This window comes from Myodes glareolus, chromosome 16, assembly GCF_982192425.1.
Source record: "Myodes glareolus chromosome 16, mMyoGla1.1, whole genome shotgun sequence".
In the NCBI taxonomy this organism is placed as follows: Eukaryota; Metazoa; Chordata; class Mammalia; order Rodentia; family Cricetidae; genus Myodes; species Myodes glareolus.
In genome coordinates this window covers 3,907,991-3,929,969 of record NC_142041.1, presented here as the reverse complement: position 1 = coordinate 3,929,969, position 21,979 = coordinate 3,907,991, and the positions used below count along the sequence as shown (strand labels likewise).

The 21,979-nt window shown below is 42.6% G+C and overlaps 1 protein-coding gene across 1 annotated transcript in view; it reads right to left on the bottom strand.

Annotated features, from left to right (window-relative positions):
• The window catches only part of Lrrc69 (leucine rich repeat containing 69), a 72,762-nt gene extending 59,698 nt beyond the window's left edge, over window positions 1-13,064 (bottom strand). Inside the window, exons 1-2 of the mRNA XM_048420518.3 lie at window positions 12,859-13,064; window positions 980-1,106 (exon numbers count right to left, since the gene is read on the bottom strand). Coding sequence (XP_048276475.3) covers window positions 980-1,106; window positions 12,859-13,041 — 310 coding nt within the window. The 5' untranslated portion in view covers window positions 13,042-13,064. The remainder of the gene's footprint in view (window positions 1-979; window positions 1,107-12,858) is intronic.
• Window positions 13,065-21,979: the final 8,915 nt, after the last annotated feature.

Below are 21,979 nucleotides of genomic sequence, written 5' to 3'. Positions count from 1 at the left end.
TTCTACACATCTTTGAATTCTTCTTGGATTCTCTCCTTGGCCCCGGTTCTGTTGGTTGCTGAAGACAGATACTCTCATAAGCTAGCTAAGGCAAAAAGGAGATGGGTCACATCGTTAGAGACCTAAGCCATAGCATCTGAGGACAAAGAATAGAACCAGGCTCACCACAAACTGGAGCTAAGAGCTAAAAGGCAGAACAATCAGGGTGTAGCTCACTTTCTTCTCAAGTCTTCCTCAGCTTTCACACTCACAGCCTGTCTGTCTCTGTCTTGCCATAACCTTTTTTTCTTTTGAACCAACTTTCTCTATTTTCCACTCGAGTATAGTCACCTACACAACCCCTGGCATGTGACAGAGTCTCAATGACAAATTCCTCCACTAGTCATGATACCCCTAAGCTTCATCACCCAGGGCTACCACTGTGTAATCAGCTCCTGAAAATTGTTAGCCTTTAAGGATGAAACTACATTTTGCCTTAATCTCTATTGAAACAACAAATAAAAGGGCCAGAGATCTGAATGTCTGCTTACCAATGCTCCAATTTGAGAATTATGGCACCCAACTCAAAACATTAAAAATACCAACAGAAGAAAAGCAATTTATTCACAAACTAGATATCCTGTGAGTAAAAAACAAATTAAACCATTTTAGTCTATAATAATCCTAAAAGAAGCTTACAGTTGACTTTCATGGGATTGGCTTGTGACCTTGCTGAATCTGCTCTGCTCAGCGGGGACATGGTTGTAAAACACAAGGGTTGAGGGAGAGGGCATGAAGGACGGACTCAATGAAAGCACATTATATTCACGTATGGACTTTACAAAAAGTGTTCTAAAACAAAACGTTTTTTAAACACTGAAAAGTGTTGCTTCAGAAATTCCTTAATTTTGCACAGTGGAATTCTTTTTTTTTATTTCTGTATCAAATTATGAAGGTCAGGGGTTAAACACAATACTATAATGTTTCTTAACTAACTTACCACAGACTCCAGTAGCAATACTACAAATCCTGTTCCCAAATAAATGAAGTTTCTTCAGGGAGGTAAGGTATTTCATCTCTTCAGGAATTTCTTCGAAAAGGTTGTTTCCCAGATTAAGCAATGTCAGCTGTAAACACACAGAGATTTAAAGTATTTGCACAGTATCTCCCTCCAAATAGAGAAAGCAGTTAAGACTCTGCTGAGATCTATAGAACCTAAGAAAACAAAAAGATATTATTTTTATCCAATTTCTTAAGTTAGCACACAAAGTAATTTTATTATGACATTTTCATGCATGTACGTCATATTAATTAGTTCTTACTCATCCCCTTTCCCCATAGCCCTGTGCCCTCCTCTCTCCTCTCACTCTCCTGCTATCTCAATGCTGGCACATCTTCCCTTCCCTTCTATAAGACATGCACTTTACTACCTTCTTCCATCCCCAGCTACTTCTCCTTACAACTTGCTCTTCTCTCTCTCTCTCTCTCTCTCTCTCTCTCTCTCTCTCTCTCTCACACACACACACACACACACACACACACACACAGAGAGAGAGAGAGAGAGAAGCCTTGATTCTGCAGGTAAAATAAAATGTGGTATGTCATTCTTAGGATGACTCATTTCATTTAAATGACCTCTAGTTTCACTTATGTCCCTGAAAATGTCATGATTTCTTGTTTCTTTATGGTTAAATAAAACTGCATTGTGTATACAACATATTTTCTTTATCCATTCATCCATTGAGGACAACCAGGGCAGTTCCAGTTTTTAAACTATGGTAGCAATCTATCACCGTGGATGTGCAGTTCCTTTGTGCAGTTCCTTTACAGTCCTGGCAGGTGGAGGTCACGCAGTGACAGAGCAGAGGCATATGCTATTTATCTTTGCACTTTTTGGAAAATCCTCCATACCCTTTTCCATCAATGGCTACACCGTTTTATACTCCACCAACACTGAGTCGGTGCTCCTTTCTCCCACACCTCTGCCAGCATGTAGTCTTGTTCTCTTAGTGACAGCCATTCAGAGTGAGAGAGGCTGAACTCAAAAAGCAGCCTTTATTTCCATACTTTTTGAAGACTTTCCAAATATCTATATTTATTGGTCATTTGAGTTTGTTCTTTTGAGAGGTGTCTGTTCAGATCATTAGTCACTCACTGGTTAGATTTGGTGTTTCTGTGCTTGATTTTACAGTTCTTTGTATGTGTTAGATTTTTATCCCATGTTCAATGCAGGTAATGAAGAATTCTTTACAGTAAGCTATGTCTTCACTGGCAATTATTTCCTTAACTGTATTTATCAGCTCCTAAGAAATTTTTGGAGGAGTCAGTCACGTCGTAAAAATAAGAATACTTTGACTTCTTTTGTTTCTGTTTCTATCTCAATTTCTTTCTTTTGTTTCTGCTATTTTCTGGAATATTGCTCTGCTAATATTCCAAGCACTGGGAGGAGAATGGTGGCTCTTTAATCCCAGCACTTGGGAAGCTGAGGCGTGGATCACTGTGAGTTTGAGGCCAGCCTGTTCTACATAGTGAGTTCCAGGCCAGTCAGAGCTAAACAATGAGATACTGTCTCAATAATAATAAGATAACAAGAATAATTTTTAAAAGTTTTTGAGTACTATATTAAAACAGAATAAGAGTAGATGTCCTTAACTCATTCCTAGATTTAGAAGAAATTCCATTTCTCTTTTCATAATATTAGGTATAGTTTTTCGCCTATAATTCTTAATATGTTAAGGTATGTTCCTTGTAGTCCTGGATTCTTCAGAGCATTTAACATGAAGGGATGTTGAACTTTGTCAAAGGCCTTCCCTGAGTCTACTGAGATGGTCATGTGATTTCTGTGTTTATCTGTCGTGCTATATTTACTGATTTGGATAATTTCTGAACCAATATTGCATTCCTAAGATAAAACCAACTTGGCCATGGTATATAATCTTCTTAATGTATTCATGAGTACAATGCACAAGAGCATTATTGAAAATATTATTGCCATTTTAGCAAACTTATTTTGAAGGTGGGGTTAAAATACAATAGCAACTTGAGGGAAAGGGTGTAATAGAGTTATATCCTTTAGTGTGTTAGTTTTATATTACTCATTGTCACCACACATCTTTGCCTGGACTCTTCCCTGCCTTAGCACCTCATGCCCTCTGTGTGTGTGTGTGTGTGTGTTTGTGTGTGTGTGTGTTTGTGTTGTGTGCGTGCATGCATGAGCATGTATATATGTGTGTGTGGTGTATATATATACATATATAAGTCTTTGGAAAGTGTGCGTGTATACATATACATAGGTACATGTGTGCGTGTGTACATATACATAGGTACATGTACTTATGTACTGTGGATGCTTGCTAAAGCTCCGACTGCATCGCACCAGTGCAGGAGGAGGACCCATCGGGCAGGGAATTCTGGCTGCACCCAGGATAAACCTCTTGTTTGTCCTGAGAAGAGGAAGGCATGACTAGTCTCCTATCAGGAAAACACTGGAGAATCCTCCTTTATAATCCAGCAAATATTTGAAAACTCCAACCTGTACAGTATGATGTTACTGTATCTGAATGTAGCAGATGAGAGTTCAGAGTGATACATACGTGTGTGGTGTGTGTGTGTGTGTGTGTGTGTGTGTGTGTGTGTGTGTGTGTGTGTATACTTTAAGGCTTTCTAAAATACAGTGTCCTGGAATTCAGAGGGAAGGGAAATGAAATCTCTTCTGAAAAGGAAGGTGTGAGTCAAACCCTAGGCGAAATGAAATCCAAGAACAAGAAATAGCCCCTGGATTTAGCAACACAAAAGTCATTAGTGACTGTGATAGTAGGAGGGGTATTGGGGAAGAAAGTCTGTAGGAGTGGCCTGTGGAGAAAGCAAAAGAGCAAAGACAATGACTAATCAAGTTTTGAGACACTTTTGCGATTGCAAGAAACAAGCGCCAACAAGATGGTTCTGAGTAAAGGCACTTGCTGGAAAGCTGAGCTCAGCTTCCAAGACCACAGGGTGGTAGGGCAGAGGACTCCCCCAAGTACAATACACCGTGTGTGTGTGTGTGTGTGTGTGTGTGTGTGTGTGTGTGTGTGTGTTGTGTGTGTGTGTTGTGTGTCTGTGTTTGTAATAACAAAGAAAAAGAGGCCAGGAATCTGAGAGCAGGGGAGTAATTGGTGGGGTTGGAGGGAGGAAGGAGGAAAAATAATTATGACCTCAAAAGTAGATTATTGTTTAAAACGAAAGTTTTGTTGTTTCTGTAGCCCAGAGGGACCTATAAAAATTTAGACTACGCTAAATTCATCACACCTGCTTCAGATGCCCACGTCTAGGATTACATGTGTGCACCACCATGCCTGCCCAAAAGGATGACAGTTGTTATTTTTAAATATGTAGCCATCTCCTGAATGCCAGGCAGCAACAAACTCTGTCTCCATGAAAATATGCTAAGGTTTGGCATAAATTAATAAAATTATATATCAAATTCCAAAGACAAAGTCAAGGATTGAATTATGGTTGAAAAATACCTCCTCGCCTAGATGTTTCATTAGTTCATTTGTATTTGTTTTGGATTTTTACCTATTTGTCGCTCTCTTAAAGGCTAGCAGTGATGTCATGAGTAAGATACTCAAGAACTCTTATAATCTAGCACTGGAAAGTAGGACAGACAATAAATTAAAAACTGATGTGGGAGTCCCCTCTGTGCGCTGATTACCACTAGTGAATAAGGAAACTGCTTTGGACCTATAGTGGGGCAGAACTTAGGCAGGCAAGAAAAGCTAGGCTGACTTCTGGGAGAAAGAAAAGCGGAGTCAGAGAGATGCCATGGAGCCACTGCTGGAGAAAGATGTGCTGAAACTTTGCTGGTAGGCCACAACCTCGTGGTGATGCACAGATTAATGGAGATGGGTTAAATTCATATGTAAGAGTTAGCCAATAAGAAGTCAGAGCTGATGGGCCAAGAAGTGATTTCAATAATATGGTTTCTGGCCCTAAGCTAGCTGGGCGGCCGGGAAGAACAAGCAGCCTCCTTCCAAAGAAAAACTAACTCATTTCTGTTGGTATTAGGACACGGTAATGTAAAGGTGAATCACTGGGAATTGGATTAGAGTCATTGGGGGGGGGGGGAGTGCCTTTGTAAAGGAATTGTCTGAGGTGAAAAATTGGAGGTTCCTTGACAAAGCTGATCCTAGCAAGGGTTTCAGTAACACACCACAGTTACACATGGTTCCTAAAGGAGCATTTTAGGCAAGCAATTTTAAGTTCTTAGGCTTGCAGTCCTTTAATAATTCTCTCCAGAAGGAAGTTCTAATGGTATCCTCTCAGCAGTCTGATCTGGGTCCAAAACCCAAGTGACAGCACTGGCAATTTCATATTTCTTGTTAGGACATTATGAAGAAATCAGTGCATCTGAGAATCAGAAAGAACCTGTGTAAGCCACCTAGGCTACCAGACATGCAGGTGAGCATCATACACCCAGCTTCCTGGTGAACACAACATGCACGGCCATCCCTGTCACTCGCATCTCTCTTCCGTCCATCCTTGGTAACTGTGTATTATATTTAATTAACTGGGGCAGGGTGCACATGCCTCAGAGTCATTGCGAAAGTCATAGAACTATCTGGAGCCATTTCTCTCCTTCTACTACGTGAATCCCAGAGATCAAACTTGGGCTGTCAACTTACACAAGTTCTTTCTAATTCTTAAGTGCACTAATTCCGATATGATGTGCTGACAAGAAATATGAATTTGGCAGTGCTGTCACTTGGGGCTTGGACCCAGACTGGACAGCAGAGAGGATACCAGTGGAACTTCCTTGGAGAGAACTGCTGAAGGCAAGCCGATGCAGCAGGCCTGGTGGCAGGCACCTTCGCTTGCCGACCCATCTCACTGGCCCATCTGTTTTTGTTTTATGATTGAGCTCGAGATCTCTGCACCTCTCACCCAGTTCTGCCCACAGCAACCATAAACAGTCGTTCTGTTCCCACTCCTCTTACATAATATTTAAATTTCTGGAAGAATTGTTATTGTTATTCTCTGAACTTGATCCATCTTTCCCTTAACCATTTATTTTCCTTGGGACATAGTTTTCAGACCCTTTGACCACAATGGCCACTTTCTAATCGCAGAGAATGCTCCTCTCAGAAAACACGGTGCCTAGGTGACAAAGACAATTAATTCATAACACAAATGCTGGGGATGGTAGAACCTCTGGGCAGATGAGTACACTTTCAATAATGTTGTCTAGCATGTCATATATTCTCAGCAATGAGGTACATTACTTGTGTATAAACCACCCCTCCCCATGGCCAAGAATAACAATGACAAGCCTATGTTAACTCTCAAGCACATAACCCACATCCTGGGCTTGTTCAATGAATTCTTTTCTTAACCTAAATGTAGACATTTACATGTGTCCATGTAAAAGCTCTATCTTTTTCGTTTGGGCTCCTAAGACATCTCCAGTGGATCATGCTTAGATCAGATTTTTAAACTTGGTGATACCCATGTCCATCAAAAGCTGTGTTTCCAAACACAGAGACCTAGAGGCAGACATTATGCACAGAGTGACCTTGGAACATCAGCCTGAAATGGGACATCTCCATCAAATTTCTTCCCTCACAGCTCAAGAAACCCCGTGAAACAGGAGACAGAAAGAGTAAGAGACAGAGGAGACACCATAAAAAAAAACACCAAGGACCTCTGAACCAGTATGAGCAAGGCTCATTTGAACTCACAGAGATGGAGGCAGCAAGCACAGGCTTGCACGGGTCTGCACCAGGTCCTCTGAGCTTAGAGTATGCCTTCCATTCAGTGTTTTATGGGATTCCTGAGTCTGAGAACAAATGTGTCTCTGCTTCTTGACCCTTCTCTTGGACTCCTTGTGATCTAGGGCAAGTCACTCAAATTTCTAAGCCTCTATTTCTTCTAAAATTGGAGCTAATTATGTCCATTATTCATCTTGAAGTTGTGTTAAAGGATTACAGATAGTGCAGTGAGATGCTTCACAGGTGAGAGCAATTATTTAACATCAGCTAGAATTTGTCAGGCCCAGAAGACAATGCATGGTATCAGAAAAGCAGCAGGCGATTAAGAAATATACATATACACGGAGATAGCTCAATGACTCCGTTTTCAATCTTATTTATTGTCAACAATTTGTAACTCTAACTCATCTTTTCACAAATTTTTGCAGTCACGGCCACTCTATTATGATACACTGGGACACTGAGTTTAATTAGGTTAAAAGCATTAGACTACAAATGTGTTCGTTGCCCGTGAGTGTGAGCAACAGGAGTCCTACGTATGAGGGCTCAGCCAGCAGCAGAACTGTCATGTCCAGGTCAACCACGCGCTCCAGGACACAGGCAGTCTTGAGGGCACTTGCTACTCCACCATCAGCTTACTCATGCCAACCCTAACCGCAGGCAGAGACAGTAGCCAGGACACGGTTAATAAAAGCTGCCCTAGTTTCTCCTAAGGTTTGGCAAACTCACAAGTCACACTGTTCTGTAAGTTTTAAAAAGGAAAATATCTGATTGACACTAAGAGAGACTCAAACTATTTTTGAAATGGACTTTTTTAGAGCAGTGGTTCTCAGCCTTCCTAAGGCTCCAGTCCTTTAAGACAATTCCTCATGTGTGCTGACCCTAACCAGAAAGCTCTTTCATTGCCACTACAGAACTGTAATTTTGATAGTTATGAGTCATAATGTAAATATCTGATATGCAACCCCAAAGGGGCCACTGCCCTAGAGGAACATTCTTGCATGCTTTAATCCTTATAAAGCAGCGGATCCCATCCACTGAATTAAACCTAAAATTAAAGAATAGAAGTTGGATTTGGAAAACAGATACAATATGTTTTTAAACGTGTCACTTGTGCTGGGCAGTGGTGGCGCACACCTTTAATCCCAGCATTTGGGAGGCAGAGGCAAGCGGATCTCTGTGAGTTCAAGGCCAGCCTGGTCTACAAGAGCAAGTTCCAGGACAGATCCTAAAGCTACAGAAAGCTTAAAAACAAACAAAAGAAAATTGTCACTTGTAACACTTTATATACATAATTTTCATGGAACAACAATCCATTAGAGTCTGGTACTGTCTCGACTGACTAGATGGTCTCTATCAAGGATGTATAAACATTCTCTCTCCTCTCCCTTCCCTCTTTCTCTCTCTCCTCTCTCTGCTAAGAATGGCATTAGATCTGCCCTTAGGTTTCAAGTATATAATACTAACTGCAGTCATATTGTTGCATGTTTAGTCTCCAGACCTTGTTTGCATTACATAACAACTTTATACTCTGGCCTGCTTCCCATTATCTCTTCCCCCCGCCAAGCCCATGTAACTACCATTCCACATCTATTTCCATGAGTTTAGCATTTTCAGATGTCACCAAAAGTGATATATGCAACACATGGTTGGAGGTTTAGAATGAATGTTTTAGGAAAGATGTTGAGGTTCAATCTATCTATCTATCTATCTATCTATCTATCTATCTATCTATCTATCTATCATCTATCTAATCTATCATCTATCTAATCTATCATCTATCTATCTAGCTACCTACCTACCTACCTATCTACCTATCTATCTGTCCATCCATCCATCCATCTATTTTGGAAATAAGGTCTCTTGTAGCCCAGGCTGGCTTAGAACTGTTTCAGAGAATGACTTTGAACAGGGATTCTCCTGCCTTTATAGTTCCCAAGTGCCAGAATTACATAACATCTGGTTACCGTGTAACGTATCTTTTGATATCCACTCATTTCACTTAGTATGTCTACAGGGTTCATTTACTGTCAAAGTAGCAAGGTCCTTCCTTCCTAAGGCTGAGTGACATTCCGATGTACATATATACACACCTTCTCTTCATTCACACATTGAAACTGCAGATGCATTTGTGTTTGGGATGCTATGAATAACGTCACAGTGAAAATGTGGTGCAGACATGTTTTCTCATCATCCAGACCATTCCTTCTGCACACGGACCCAGAGTAAGACTGTTCCATGAGCTAGTTCACGTTTTAACTTCTTGAGGAAACTCTAGTGTTTCCCACAATGACGATAAGAGTCCCATGATGTACAAAGATGCCCCTTCTTCACATCTTCACCAAACTTGCCATTATTACTTCACCATGGCCATTCTAACAGATGTAAGTGACATCTCATTTGACTTTGGCATGCATTTCCCTAATTATTAATCATGTTCAGCACATTTTCAGAGACATGCTTAGCCCTGGGTACGTCTTTTGAGAACTACCTCTTCAAAGCCTTTACTAGATTATACAGTGTTGGCAGAAGTTTCTGTCCTGCTGGTCCCGCAGCAGTTCAGTCCCAAAGAAACACACAGAGGCTTATATTAATTATAAACTGCTTGGCCTTTTAGCTCAGGCTTATTATCTTCTAGCTTTTACAATTTAAATTAACCCATAATTCTTGTCTATGTTTAGCCATGTGGCTCAGTACCTTTTCCCAGTGCAGCATTCTCATCTTGCTTCCTCTGTGTCTGACTAGTGACTGACTCTCTGTCTTTCTTTTTTCCAGGATTCTCCTAGTCTGATCACCCTGCCTAAACTTCCTTCCTGGCAACTGACCAATCAGCATTTTATTAAATTAATACATGTGACAAATCTTGATAGTGTAAAAGAGCATTCTCCCACAACAACACAGTACAGGATTATACAATACATGTATACTTACTTAAAACAAAAACTTCTACTATCAAAACCTTGCAAAAAGGCCATAACAACTTTACACACAGAATATTTCTGCAAGGACATCTGTTCAGTAATTGGTTCAAATTTTACGGGCACCGAATCTTTTTGTTAAGCCAAGGATTATTTTATCTCAATAAATCACAAAATCTTATTTTTCTGGAAGTTTTGTTTAGTAACATATATGTGTACACATATAACAATGATCAATGAAAAAAGAGGTCATAAATTTGAAAGAAAGCAAGGCAGGTGATATGAGAGGTTTTACAAGGGGGAAAGGGGAGAAAAGATGTAATTATAACTTCAAAAACAAAAGGAAAAACAAAGAAAACTACTTCCCCTTGCCTCTGCCTTTTTGAGTAGATTACTGCGGCACAGATACTTCCCGTGCAATGATCTTCCATTTCCAAACAAATGTGCTCATCTCTGGACAGTCGCCTTCTACACGTTTAGGTTGGTGAGCACTAGAGACCAGGTGTTTACTTTTCACTGCTAGGAGCCTGAAGACGCACATCAGGATCAGGGCTCTCCCCTCTCCCCCTCACTCTCTGCCTCGCTGCTTCCTTCCTGCCCTGCCTTCCCTTCCTTCCCCTCCACTCTCCCCTCCCTCACTTTCATCTGTCCCCTCTATCAACAGCTGTGAGACTGAGCAGTATTTTAAGATGGCCATCTATACCCATTCCTTTGAAGTTTCCTGCACACTTTGCCTGCTTCTATCACTCCTCTTACAAAGGAGATACAGATTTTTGATAATTTCCTAACCTTGCACCTTTATATAAGAAACATTGCTACTTTATGAACAGCAAAACTACATTAAGCCATTAACCTAAAATACATAGAATTAAAGATAGACCATAAAAACCTAGGATCAAGTCAGTTGACTGTAGAACAGTATGGTTTCTTCTTAAATAATAAGCACTAAGCTAAGCTGGTTCCCTGGTGAGAGAAATTGAAGGGAGTAACAAAAGTCAAAACATAGTCTCTCCTAAAGAATAAGGCAAAACTAAAAGCACTTCAAATGTCATGACATCTTGTCATAGTCTCTGCTCTGAAGGTTTCTTTCCTGAGGAAGTATGTTTTGTACCATGTGATTTTCTATCAATTTTTTTTTGTTTTTATTGTGCTATACTTTTTTCTCTGATCCCCATCCTTCCTCCCCTCTCCCCTTCTGACATCTTTAGTGACCCCAACACTCCCAGTTTTCTCAGGAGAGCTAGTATTTTTCTCCTTCCTATTAACATGTGACTTTTTAACTACACAATTATCACTCACATATGAAGACATAATACAGATATTTGCAGAAATGCCAGGGACTTAAGTAGTAACGACAATATACTCAGACTAGGAAGTGGAGACGTACTGTCCTAAAGAACGATAACCCGCTGGTCGTGCTGGCACATGGCTGGAATTCCAGCAGCCAGGGGCAGCAGCAGAGGCGGAGATGGAAAGGGAGAAAGAAAGGTGAAGGGGAGGACAGTGAGGAGGGAAATATGGGCTACAGAAAACAGTGAGTTCACTTCAGGATGGCTGTAAGGGATGTCCTGGACAGCACCCAGTGAAACCAGAGGACAGTCAGCTTGGTTAAGGGCAGGTGAACTGAGATCCCTGAAGGAAAATGCCACAGAGAACACGTAAGGTGAAAATTATATAGCACCACTTAGAAATAAAATGAAGCCATGATAGTGCAGATAAAAGAATTCAGGGATTAAATATGGAAGCATAAAATAAAGGGATCTAATTTTTTTAAGTATAAAGAAAAAAATCATGTGAAGGACCAATGGAACAAAAATATACTAACCGATTCTCCCTGAATGACACTCATTAACAGTGTATCCTGTAGAATTCCCTGAGAGGTCAGGGTGATAACTAAACAAACTGTAAATGCCAGAAAGCTTATAAGGGTGGTGAGGCCACCAAAACCAGGCCAGAGTGGAATGCATTTGTCGGTTTACACAGTGGGGAGCAGGGTGAGGCTGTGTAATCACACAAGGTAACGGGATAACTGCAGAGACTAAGCTTCCCGGGTACAAGCAATTGGAAGCTGAAGACTAGTAGTCAAAATGGACAACCCAAGAGAGAGAATAAACTGAGTAATTATAATGGAAATGAGGACTGGGACTAAAATTGTCACAAAAGAGAGTTTAGTATAAGCTCCTAAACAATGGTTTTCTTGTAACATGAAAAGCTATTTCAGTACAAAGAAATTCAATCAGGAAAACAAACAGGTCCATGATTTTTAGTGAGAGCTTGCATTCTTTTGAATGTGTGCCATTAGAAAAGTGTTAGTCCTTGCCTTACAGCGAAAACTACACCTTCTGAAGCAACTATTAACTACTACTGCTACTAAATACTAGTCCATTTCTTCACAGGGTATTGTTAAGATCACAAGCGTAATTTATAAAGCATAGACAAGGTGTGGAGATGATAATTTATGCTAACTTTTAATAAGTTGCAATGATAAGTTGTTTCTAGGTTCTTCCACTGTTGATGGCTGTGAAGTCAGCAGAAGGAAAACTGCATGGCTTGCCTTCTCTTAACCTCAAGATGTTTAGCAGCTGGAATCAGACATTATCAGGCAGAAATGTTTACCGTAAGCATCTGGGACTCATCCATGTCAGCTGCTTCTCTTTAAGATGGGGATTCTTTATTTTAAATATTAACCAACTTCTAAAGGCTGCTCTAGGGGAGAGAGATTCCTTTCCTTCCTATTCCTATCAGTCCTGCACTTGAAGTTCCAGCCAGTTCTAGGAAATGAAAGAGTAATTCCCTCCCCAACATGGTAAATATGTCCTAATTCCATATGTAAAGACTTCAGGATAGCATCCCCAGGGGGGTGGGCACAGTCTTGCCTGGAACCTGAAAGCCTACTTCCAGATGTGAGCCCCAAGGTAGACAGACTCCCAGACCCAGCTTCCAGCCTCTTTCCAGATGACAGCCCGGAGGAGGATGAGCAGAGCAAAGATCTCATTCTGATTCCAGATGTGGGCCAAAGGGCACAGGCGTAAATTGCAACATCTTTTCTAGCACGTGTAGTGCCCTAAGCAAGCCCGGCTACTCATGCCCCTCCGACAGCACTCCATACTGTCTACAGGGAGTTAAGTCTCCAGAGATCAAAGTGTCATGGCTCCAACACTCACCGCACTCATCCATTTTCCATCATCAACCCCAGCAAGAGCCGAGGTCCTCACCTTGGTCAAGGTTCTTAGCTCGGGGCACACTTTGCGGATGAGATTATTTTGAAGATCCAGAGTCCTCAGACCGGGCAGCTTTTCTAGTGCAGAGGGCATCTTTGTTATCTTCTTCCCGTTCAGAGTAATGATCGTCGTGTGACTGCCGCCCTTCAGTGCTGTTAACAACAACCTCTCAGACATGATTTTTTTGAAGAGGTGACCATGATGGCGGAGAGTTGCTTGTTATATATCTTTTGAACATCTAATTGCAGAATTGTTGTGTCATAAAAGCAAAACCATCCACCATTATGATGAAGGTAGGAGGTAGGAGATGACTTCCTAAGTAGGGAGGGAAACACGCAACACTGCGGGTTGGACCAGAGAGCCTACGAGACAGGGCTGTGTATCTTACGTCAGACACATGGGAATGATCAAATACTGAAATCAATCAGAAAGCAGGGTCAGCTTTGGGGGTCTTCCACTAGTTTGAGTGACAAACGCTAAACATCCAGAGGAAAAATATCTTGAGTGAACTGAAACATTTCCTTTGAAATAGCATTTTTAAAAAGAAAACAAAAACTCCTTAGTCATACCTGGAGAGGGTGAGACATCGGCTCAGTCTGAAAACTAATAAAGGGGCAACGAATCAAGCATTAATTCCATCATCCCAGTACAAACTGCATGTCAGTAGATTCAAACAGCATAGTTTTCATTCATACAGAAATTGAAGCTAATAAATTAAGAAAAAAACTTAGAAAAGTCATCATTTCTCCAAGTTCTAATGAAATAAGAACCTATGTAAAAATTCTATTTGACTGCTGGGTTGATAGGAATGAGGGTAATGACCCCATTAACCAGTTGTAGCCATTCACTGCTGAAAACACTGTGCGGGATGGAAGCAGCTATGGGATGCAGCAAAGAATCCAGATGACATACAAACAACCCTGCATCTAACCGCGGCCTTGTGGTGTAGCCAACACCTACAGAGAAGTGAGGAAGTCAGAGCAAGCAGAAGTTACCCTTGGGGACTCATTTAGTCACACCAAGAACATGGAAAGTCCTGAGTTTTTGCATTAATTAACCAAAATTAACCTTGGGTCAGGAGGCTGAGTCAGCAACTAGTGACAGCAATAGTTGACAGAAAGTAACCATGGAGCCTCAGAGAACATCTGGGAGAGACGGAAAGACCTAGCAAGTTATAGGGTGGGGTTTGGAGTGACACAGCTTTCTCTGGTTGGGTGAAGCAGAAGCAAGTGTCCTCCATGGATGCCAGTAACGAGAAAAATTAGGTTGTTGCTACTCAGCCTCTCTGGGCTCACGGTGTTTCACCCCAGTCTTCGAATCTCGAGTCTTATTCATAATGAGAACCATAGAGATTTAGCAGCAGCAACAGCAGGAGCAGAATTCTCCCCAGGCTGCAGTGTGAGGGGCCAGGCTTCTGCTAGAGGAGCAGAGTGGGAACTGTGGAGTTGTAGTAGGTGGCTGGGATAGTAGCAGAGTCAGGCGCAGCAGCTGTGCTCACATTAAAACAGCAGGGAAGCTCTGGAGCAGGGGTTCTCAACCTTCCTGATGCTGCGACCCTTCAACACAGGTCCTCAGGTTGTGGGGACCCCAACCATACAATTATTTTTGTTGCTGCTTCATAACTGTAGTCTTGCTGCTCTTCTGAATTGCAATGCAAATACCCAAAATGAAGTTCCAGCAATTGCAGAATTGAAAAGTAAATGTCTGAGGATAAGGGTTAAATAGTAGTCAAACTGCAGTCTGTGCACCTGGACAGAATCTTCATTACAGCAAAAACAGAATCAGAGAAATGAATTGATGAGGATTAAGATAGTAATCCTTGATTCTGTTGTATATAAAATGGTAGGGTAGTTACCGTAGAACTTGTTTTGCATGTAGCCAACATTTAGAAAACCACACCGAAAATTTCAGGTGAAATCTTTAAAATAATCTAGAGATAGAGGAGGTAAAGGAAGAAAGAAGATGGACAGAATGCTGACAATTATTGATGAAGAACAGACACACGGGGCTCTTTATACTAACCTCACTATCTGGGGGCTATGTCTAAGATGACGGGAAGACAGAGCCAACATCAGAGACCTTAGATCATTAGAACCCATTTGTACCTAGATATGAGGATGCTTGGAGGCACTCGTGTTAGACAGATATGTTGCAAACTTAGATTATAATTCCCAGATATTTAACATTATGATAGCCTGCCCTCAAAATTGCAGAAGACAACTCTGATCAAAGACCTGATGATAGAGACGTGAACGTGAACCAGGTGGTGGCCGTGCACAGCTTTAGCCCCAGCTGGATCTCTGAGTTCCAGGAAAGCCAGGTATACAGAGAAACCCTGTCTCCTGTCTTGTGGGGGAGGGGGGTGTGAGTGAGAGTTCAAGGGCTCTGCTCTCAGAGAAAGCATCACCCAGGCATTCAAATCCAATAGTCATAGCCATGGAAGTCTATCTAGTCTGGGAGACGGGCATAGTTCCTATGGGTAAGAAGAAAGAGAAAGACAAGTAAGTAGGATGGAGTTTACAATTTTACATATGGATGACAGAGGAGGCCTCACTGGGAGGTGAGTATAGCGGGTACCACAGGTCTGAACCAGAACACTAACCTAACAACAGTTGGACAAATGTCGCTACCATTAGAAGACAGCTGGTCCTGAGCGATAAAAACCACTCCCGGGCGCTTGAGTGCAGCCTCTTCTTGTTCAACCCGTTTTCTAAGAAAATCTATTAAGACTCTAAACAAAAAGTCTGCGGGGCTTTTTCTTTAAAAAGTCTTGGTCTTAGGGATGCGGAGAAGGCTCAGTGGCCAAGACCTGAGTTTGTTCCCTGCACCCGTCCTGCAACTCCGACTGCCTGCAAGTTCAGCTTTATATCATCCAACACACTCTTCTGAACTCTAAGGTTACCTGTACTCATGTGTACCTGTGTGTGTGCACACGCACACACGCACTCACACAGTCATATACACATTTTTATTTTATTAAAAATAAAAATCCTAACTTAGGAAAATCTTACTCTGGTTTCTCAAGATTGTATAAACCACTCCTCTGAGACTGGAGAGATGGCTCAGCAATTAAGAGCACTGGCTGCTCTTCCAGAGGTCCTGAGTTCAATCCCCAGCAACCACATGGTGGCTCACAAGCACATGTAATAAGATCTGGTGCCCTCTTCTGATCTGCAAGGATGCATGTAGACAGAGCACTGTCTATGTAATAAATAATAAATATTATTTTTTAAAAGCCCTTCTTCTGAAGAAGGCTGGTTAAAGTACTTGCTCACAAGCATAAGCCCAAAGTTTGCTCTCCAGAATCCATTAAATGCAGGGTAGGTTTGGTGACTCACCAGTAAATCCAACTCTGGGATGGCAGAGATCAGGAATTCCTAGCAAATTGGCTAGCTAGAGTAGCTATATAGACCCTGCTTCAATGAATAAGGTAGAGGGAGGTAGAGAAAAACTCTCAAATACTGCCTTGAGCCTCTACATGTGCACACATGCATGCACATGCACGCACACATGCGTGTGAACATGAATATGCACATGTACACAAACACAAGGAGGAATCTTTTGAAAAATCTTTGGCACTGTGACCTCTTACATGACTATCGTGTGTGGTATCCAGCATCCTAGAAGATGGTACCAAGCACTGGAAATTTGTTAATCGCTAAAGAGGAGAAAGAGGCCACTGTAACCTGATCCTGCTTCCTATTGATTTGACAAACTTAGACAAAAATGTAAACCTTGAATACTTCTTCTACCACATATAGTAGGTAATCAATAATATAAACACAACCTATTCTGCTTATCTGCTGCTGTGAAGCCACCACACATGGTTTAGAACACTTTATTCACCAATTAAGATTATTCTGAGTGCTCTACCTACATGTACACCTTTACACCAGTAGAGGGCAGCAGACCCCCACTATCGATGGCTGTGAGCCACCATGTGGTTCCTGAACCAGCACCTCTGGAAGAGCAGCCGGTGCGTTTACCTCAGTTTGGGCCAAGCCCATGTTTGCTCCCTGTGATGACCGCTGTGACAGCACCAAGATTAGACCCGCAGAAATCACCCCAAGGTCCACTGCCCTAGTTAACCAAGTGATGCCGGTTGCTGACTAGGACCTTCAAGCGGTTCGCTTGGACATGTGGTTTGCTCTATGTGTGAGCATTTCAAAACAGAAAGAAGGGTGGAAACATGCCTTCACTTGAAAGTCATGGGCATCACTTCTAACCCAATCTTTTGATTAGAAAGAGGCAAGCACTGAGGTCTGCCCATATCTCAAGTGAGACAAATTAAGTTCTATTACTGATGGCAAGTGAGAAAAATAAGAGTTGTCATATTTTGAAAATCAACCATAACCCAGCCTAATCTTCTATTTTTTCAATAAAGATTTGCTTGCTTTGAATACTGTATACAGATAAAATCATATGACCAGCTTCTGAGGATAACATTCGCCTGGTTCATCCATGTAAAAGCACACCCCACTACTCAGCTGCTAAAGAATTTTCCATCACACCTACGTATCACTTTTTACTCATCTGTGCGACTGCTTGAAGGGCATTTGGGCTGTTTCAGCTTTTGGGATCTTCTAGGTAGCTCTAATGTAGACAATGTAGACAATTTACAATGGAGATAATTAACAATGGAGACATTGCTGTTCTGCGACGGTCTGTGTGCTAGGACTGGAACAGGAGCTGTCACGCTGTAGTCCACAGTAGCCGCACCAGTCTGACAAGCCTACCAATGGGACACTAGGCTTATTTTTTGCATTCATTTCTATCCAAACTGACACAAATACTTAAAGAAAAAACTTTGGAGGGCCTTTCAAAAGTTTCTAATATACCCTATCTAGCAAGAGCTACATCCACGACTGGCTCTGGCATGTGCAGTTTCTATTTTTGACTTACTGTAAAAAAAAAAATTAATTACATTTAGTAGGGGAATGAGGAGTGCCACAGCATACACGTGAAGGTCGAAGTCAACTCATAGGAGCCGGTTCTCTCCCACCATGTGAGATCCCAGGACCACTCGGGTGACCAGATGGTGGCGACACCTTTACTTGCTGAGCCCCCTCGCCAGTCCTCTACGTTGAGTTTCCGTGTGAAATGTCATGGAATTGTACCTTGAAGATTCTCCATTTTGTTGGGATTGTTAATCATCCTGGGTGCCACCAGCTTCATCCTTACGCGTCCTTTAGTTTCCTGTGTTTGCCCTGTCTGGAACGCGGCTCTCACTTGGAGCATCCTGTATGATCTGGAGAGACTAGTCGTATCAGCATTTTCTACAGACACAGAACAGACGGAATGACACATGGGACTTATTTGGGTGGCTCACACGCTGTGGTCTGACTCTTCCAACAAGGGCTGTCTCCAAACAGGGAGCCCAAGAATCCAGCAGTTGTTCGGTCGGTCGGTCCAGTGAGAGGCTGGACGTCTTAGCTGCTCCTCAGTGTATGTGGGAATCCTTCGGAAGTAGACTCTACTGCAAGTGAAGGAACACCCTTGACAGAGAGGGCTCAGACAAGCAGGGGTAAAGCAAACACTTCTTTCTTCCACATCCTTCACAGAGGCTGCCACCAGGAGGTGGGGCACAGATTTAAGGGAGGGCTTCCTACCTCAAATGATCCTATCAAGAAAATCCCTGACGGTGTACCCAGCAGCCTGGACTTAAATTAACCCCAGATGGAGTCCATGTGACAACCAACCACAGCCGTCACACTAGGAGTGAAATGTTTTATTGTTCAACCTCTCAAAGCCAAGCTTCCGGGTATTTAGCATTTCTTCCTGCTCATCTCTCTCATCTCTTGCTCTCATCCTGAAGGCATTTCTGACAAAATACTTAGAACGCCCCTTAGCTAGAGCATCCAGGAGGTGGCAGAGGTTCATTTCTCACTGTCAATGCAAGCAGCCTTACTAAACCTTCTGCTGCATGGCAGACGTCACATTTGTCTGAGCTCGGGGTCTTCCTTGCCTCTTTAACCCTCACCAACAGCCTCCTGGAATGACGTGAGTCCCCCACTCATAGCCTACTCTAGACTTCCTAACATACACTCAAGGTCCACTTCGAAAACTCACTCAGGCATTTTTGTTAAAGCAGCAAAAGAATTTAAATCATAAAATGAGACGATATAGAGACAATAAGCATCGTACAGAAAATGGGATTTGATGTGTAAACCTGAAGCCATGTAATTTAGGAGCCACTGAGGGCTATTACTTCATATCCTGTGCTGAAACTGTCCTGAGAAGCTGAAGGAGATCTGGGGGAAGTTACAGAAAATGCAAGTTCAGCATGAACAGACTGCAATGGGTAAGCCGGCCAAACTGCAGGTGCATGCCATGCCTTACCAGCCAAACTGCAAGTGATGTTGTGCCTTACCAGGCAGGCTTCTCTAGAGACTCCAAACCAAGCAGCTCAATGTGTTACAAACAAGGATTTAATGGATTGACTTACACATTAGGGACAAGGATCGTCTTCAAGATGAAGAGGCAGAGGCCAGGGGGCCACTCAGTTTAAGAAGAGAATGCCTCAACTGTCCCAGTCGGGTAATGAAAGCCTGGAAGCTCCCTGGAGAGTTGCTGGTATAGAGTTCACACAGGAAGGTCAAACCAGCTGGGATCTGATGGCAGCAGCTGGTGGCAGTGACAGCAGCACTAGGCGCACAAAAGCAGGCCAGAGTTGCAAAGAAAGACAGGCACAGCTTTTCCTTGTGTCTTCACTCTCAGAAGATGCCACCCACTTAGAGGACAAGGCCAGAAGCATACCTCTAAGGTAGTTCTGCATCTGGTCAAACTAACACTAAAGATGAACCATAACACCCCCACAACAACTGTGCTGTTTCCCAAGCTGTAACTTAAGACTTTTAAATTTTTTGTGTAATATGTTGTAGCCAGAACTGGCCTAAAGCTACACAGGATTCTGTGCTACATCGTAGCCTTGCAGAGGTAATTCAGCATAAACCCACCCTATCAAGCCCTACCTGTCTGCTTCTCCTCCTGATGCTAACGACAGAAGGCCACATAACTTCTGTCCTGGGCTGCTTTATATTTGCGCTGCAAGCTCTCTCAGACTTGCCGCTGTCACCACACATGTATTCTTCCACTCTTTCTCTGGCTGAGGACTGAATGCAAGGCTTCACACAGGCTAGGCAAACACTCTACCTACCTTTCTGTAATGAAGCCGGCAGGTCTGCTGTAGAACATCCTCACTAGCACACAAAAGACGACTAAATCCGACACCGTGTGCACAGCAGGCCATTCCTTTCACAGCCCTTTGGACGCCAGCAGCAAGGGCACATCTCCCCTACTCATACTGTTCATTTTGCTTAGGCAGCCTCAGTTCTAAGCAGAATATTTCCATAGAGCAGACTTGAAACTTCACCTAGCGGCTTATACCTTCTATTTTTGTTCTCTTCCTATTTTCCCCCTTGCCGTTAAATACTAAGCCACATTTGGATGACAATCTCTAACAGAATACATAATGGACAGAGCACACACTCAATAGATGTTCATTAAGCTTAGGAGAACAGGCCGACGGTGGCAGTGGGTGGGGAGGGAGCACGCCTTTAACCCCAGCACTCAGAAGTGCAGAGGCAGGGGAATCTCTGTGAGTTTGAAGCCAGCCTGGTTCACAATGGAAGTTCCAGGACACAGAGAAACCCTGTCTTGAAAACAACAAAAGTTTAGGTGAACAAAGAGAAATGAGGGTCCAGGGTCCACATATTTAAAGCATTCAGAGACTAGTCAGGCATTGCTCAAAACACAAAGTGCAATCTCCCACTGTTGCTCCCAGCCCTCCATGGGGAGGCTTCCTAGATGAGAAGTCATGAATGCGGGTAAGACTGACTGCAACTGGTCTTTGGCAGGTACATCAGAAAACACTGAGGGTATGAGTGGAGAGTTCCATAGCTGACAAGGTAGGACAGGTGTGGGAGTCCTGGTTTACAGACATGAGAAACCTAGGAAATGGAGGGGGGAAAGCACGGAGCTCACTTTTTCAGATTTTTGCGTTTGGGCTTGCATCTAAATGCACCTGTGTGTGTGGGCAGCCGCAAATGAGAGCGCTGCTGAGCTGCCTGCTGTGGAGCCTCATGGAATGCTGGCATTAGAGGCTTTCCCAGCAAGCAGAAATCAAACCATCTGGGAAGGAAATGAAAAACTCATCAGCTTTTTAAGAGAGCAGTCTGTGAACCCAGCACAGTACACCAAGAAGCTAAAGCTGGATGCCAACCCAGACCGGAACTAATGACTTATTATGTGAACTGCACCAGTCAAACCGCTCTATCTCCGTTCTCATCAGTAAGACAGGACAGAATGCAAGCCGAGTCCACAGAGACTCACGGGAAATAGCTAACTAATGATTATAAATGAATTCGGGGTACAAAGGGCTGTGACAGAGCTAAATTATACATCTTGGGGTGACAAGGACCTTAAAGCAAAAACAACCATTTATTCCACTAATGGAGAGGAAGTTTGTTGCCCCTACAGAAACTCTATGACATGATATGAAAGTACCTTGCTAGATCTAACTTTAACAAAGGCCCCTGTGACAAACTGACAGATTTCTGAAAGTCAGGAAAATGCATGAAAAATCAGTAGTTCATAAATAAAGATCATGGAAGAAAGCAATAGGTTTACCTGAGCTGAGTTACAGGCAGTTATGAGCTGGGAAGGAAACTTGGTCCTCTCCAAGAAGAGTGAGTTTGGCTTTTTGTTGTTGTTTATTAGATTTTTAAAAATTACCAATCCAAGTTCCTACTCCCTCACCTCCTCCCATTCCCTCACACACCCTCCCACCCCACCCCCATCCAATCCTTAGAGAGGGTAAGGCCTTCCCTACTATATCTAGGCTGAGCAAGGTATCCATCCAAAGAGAATAGGATCCCAAAAGTCAATACAAGCAATAGGGATAAATCCTGGTGCCACTGTCAGTGGCCCACAGTCTGCCCCAGCCATGCAACTGTCAACCACATTCAGAGTGACTAGTTTAGTTCTATGCCTGTTCCTTCCCAGTCTGGAGTTGGTGAGCTCCTATTAGCTCAGGTAAACTGTTTCAGTGGGTGTATACATCATGGTCTTGACCTCTTTGCTCATATTCTCATTCCTCTCACTCTTCAGCTGGACT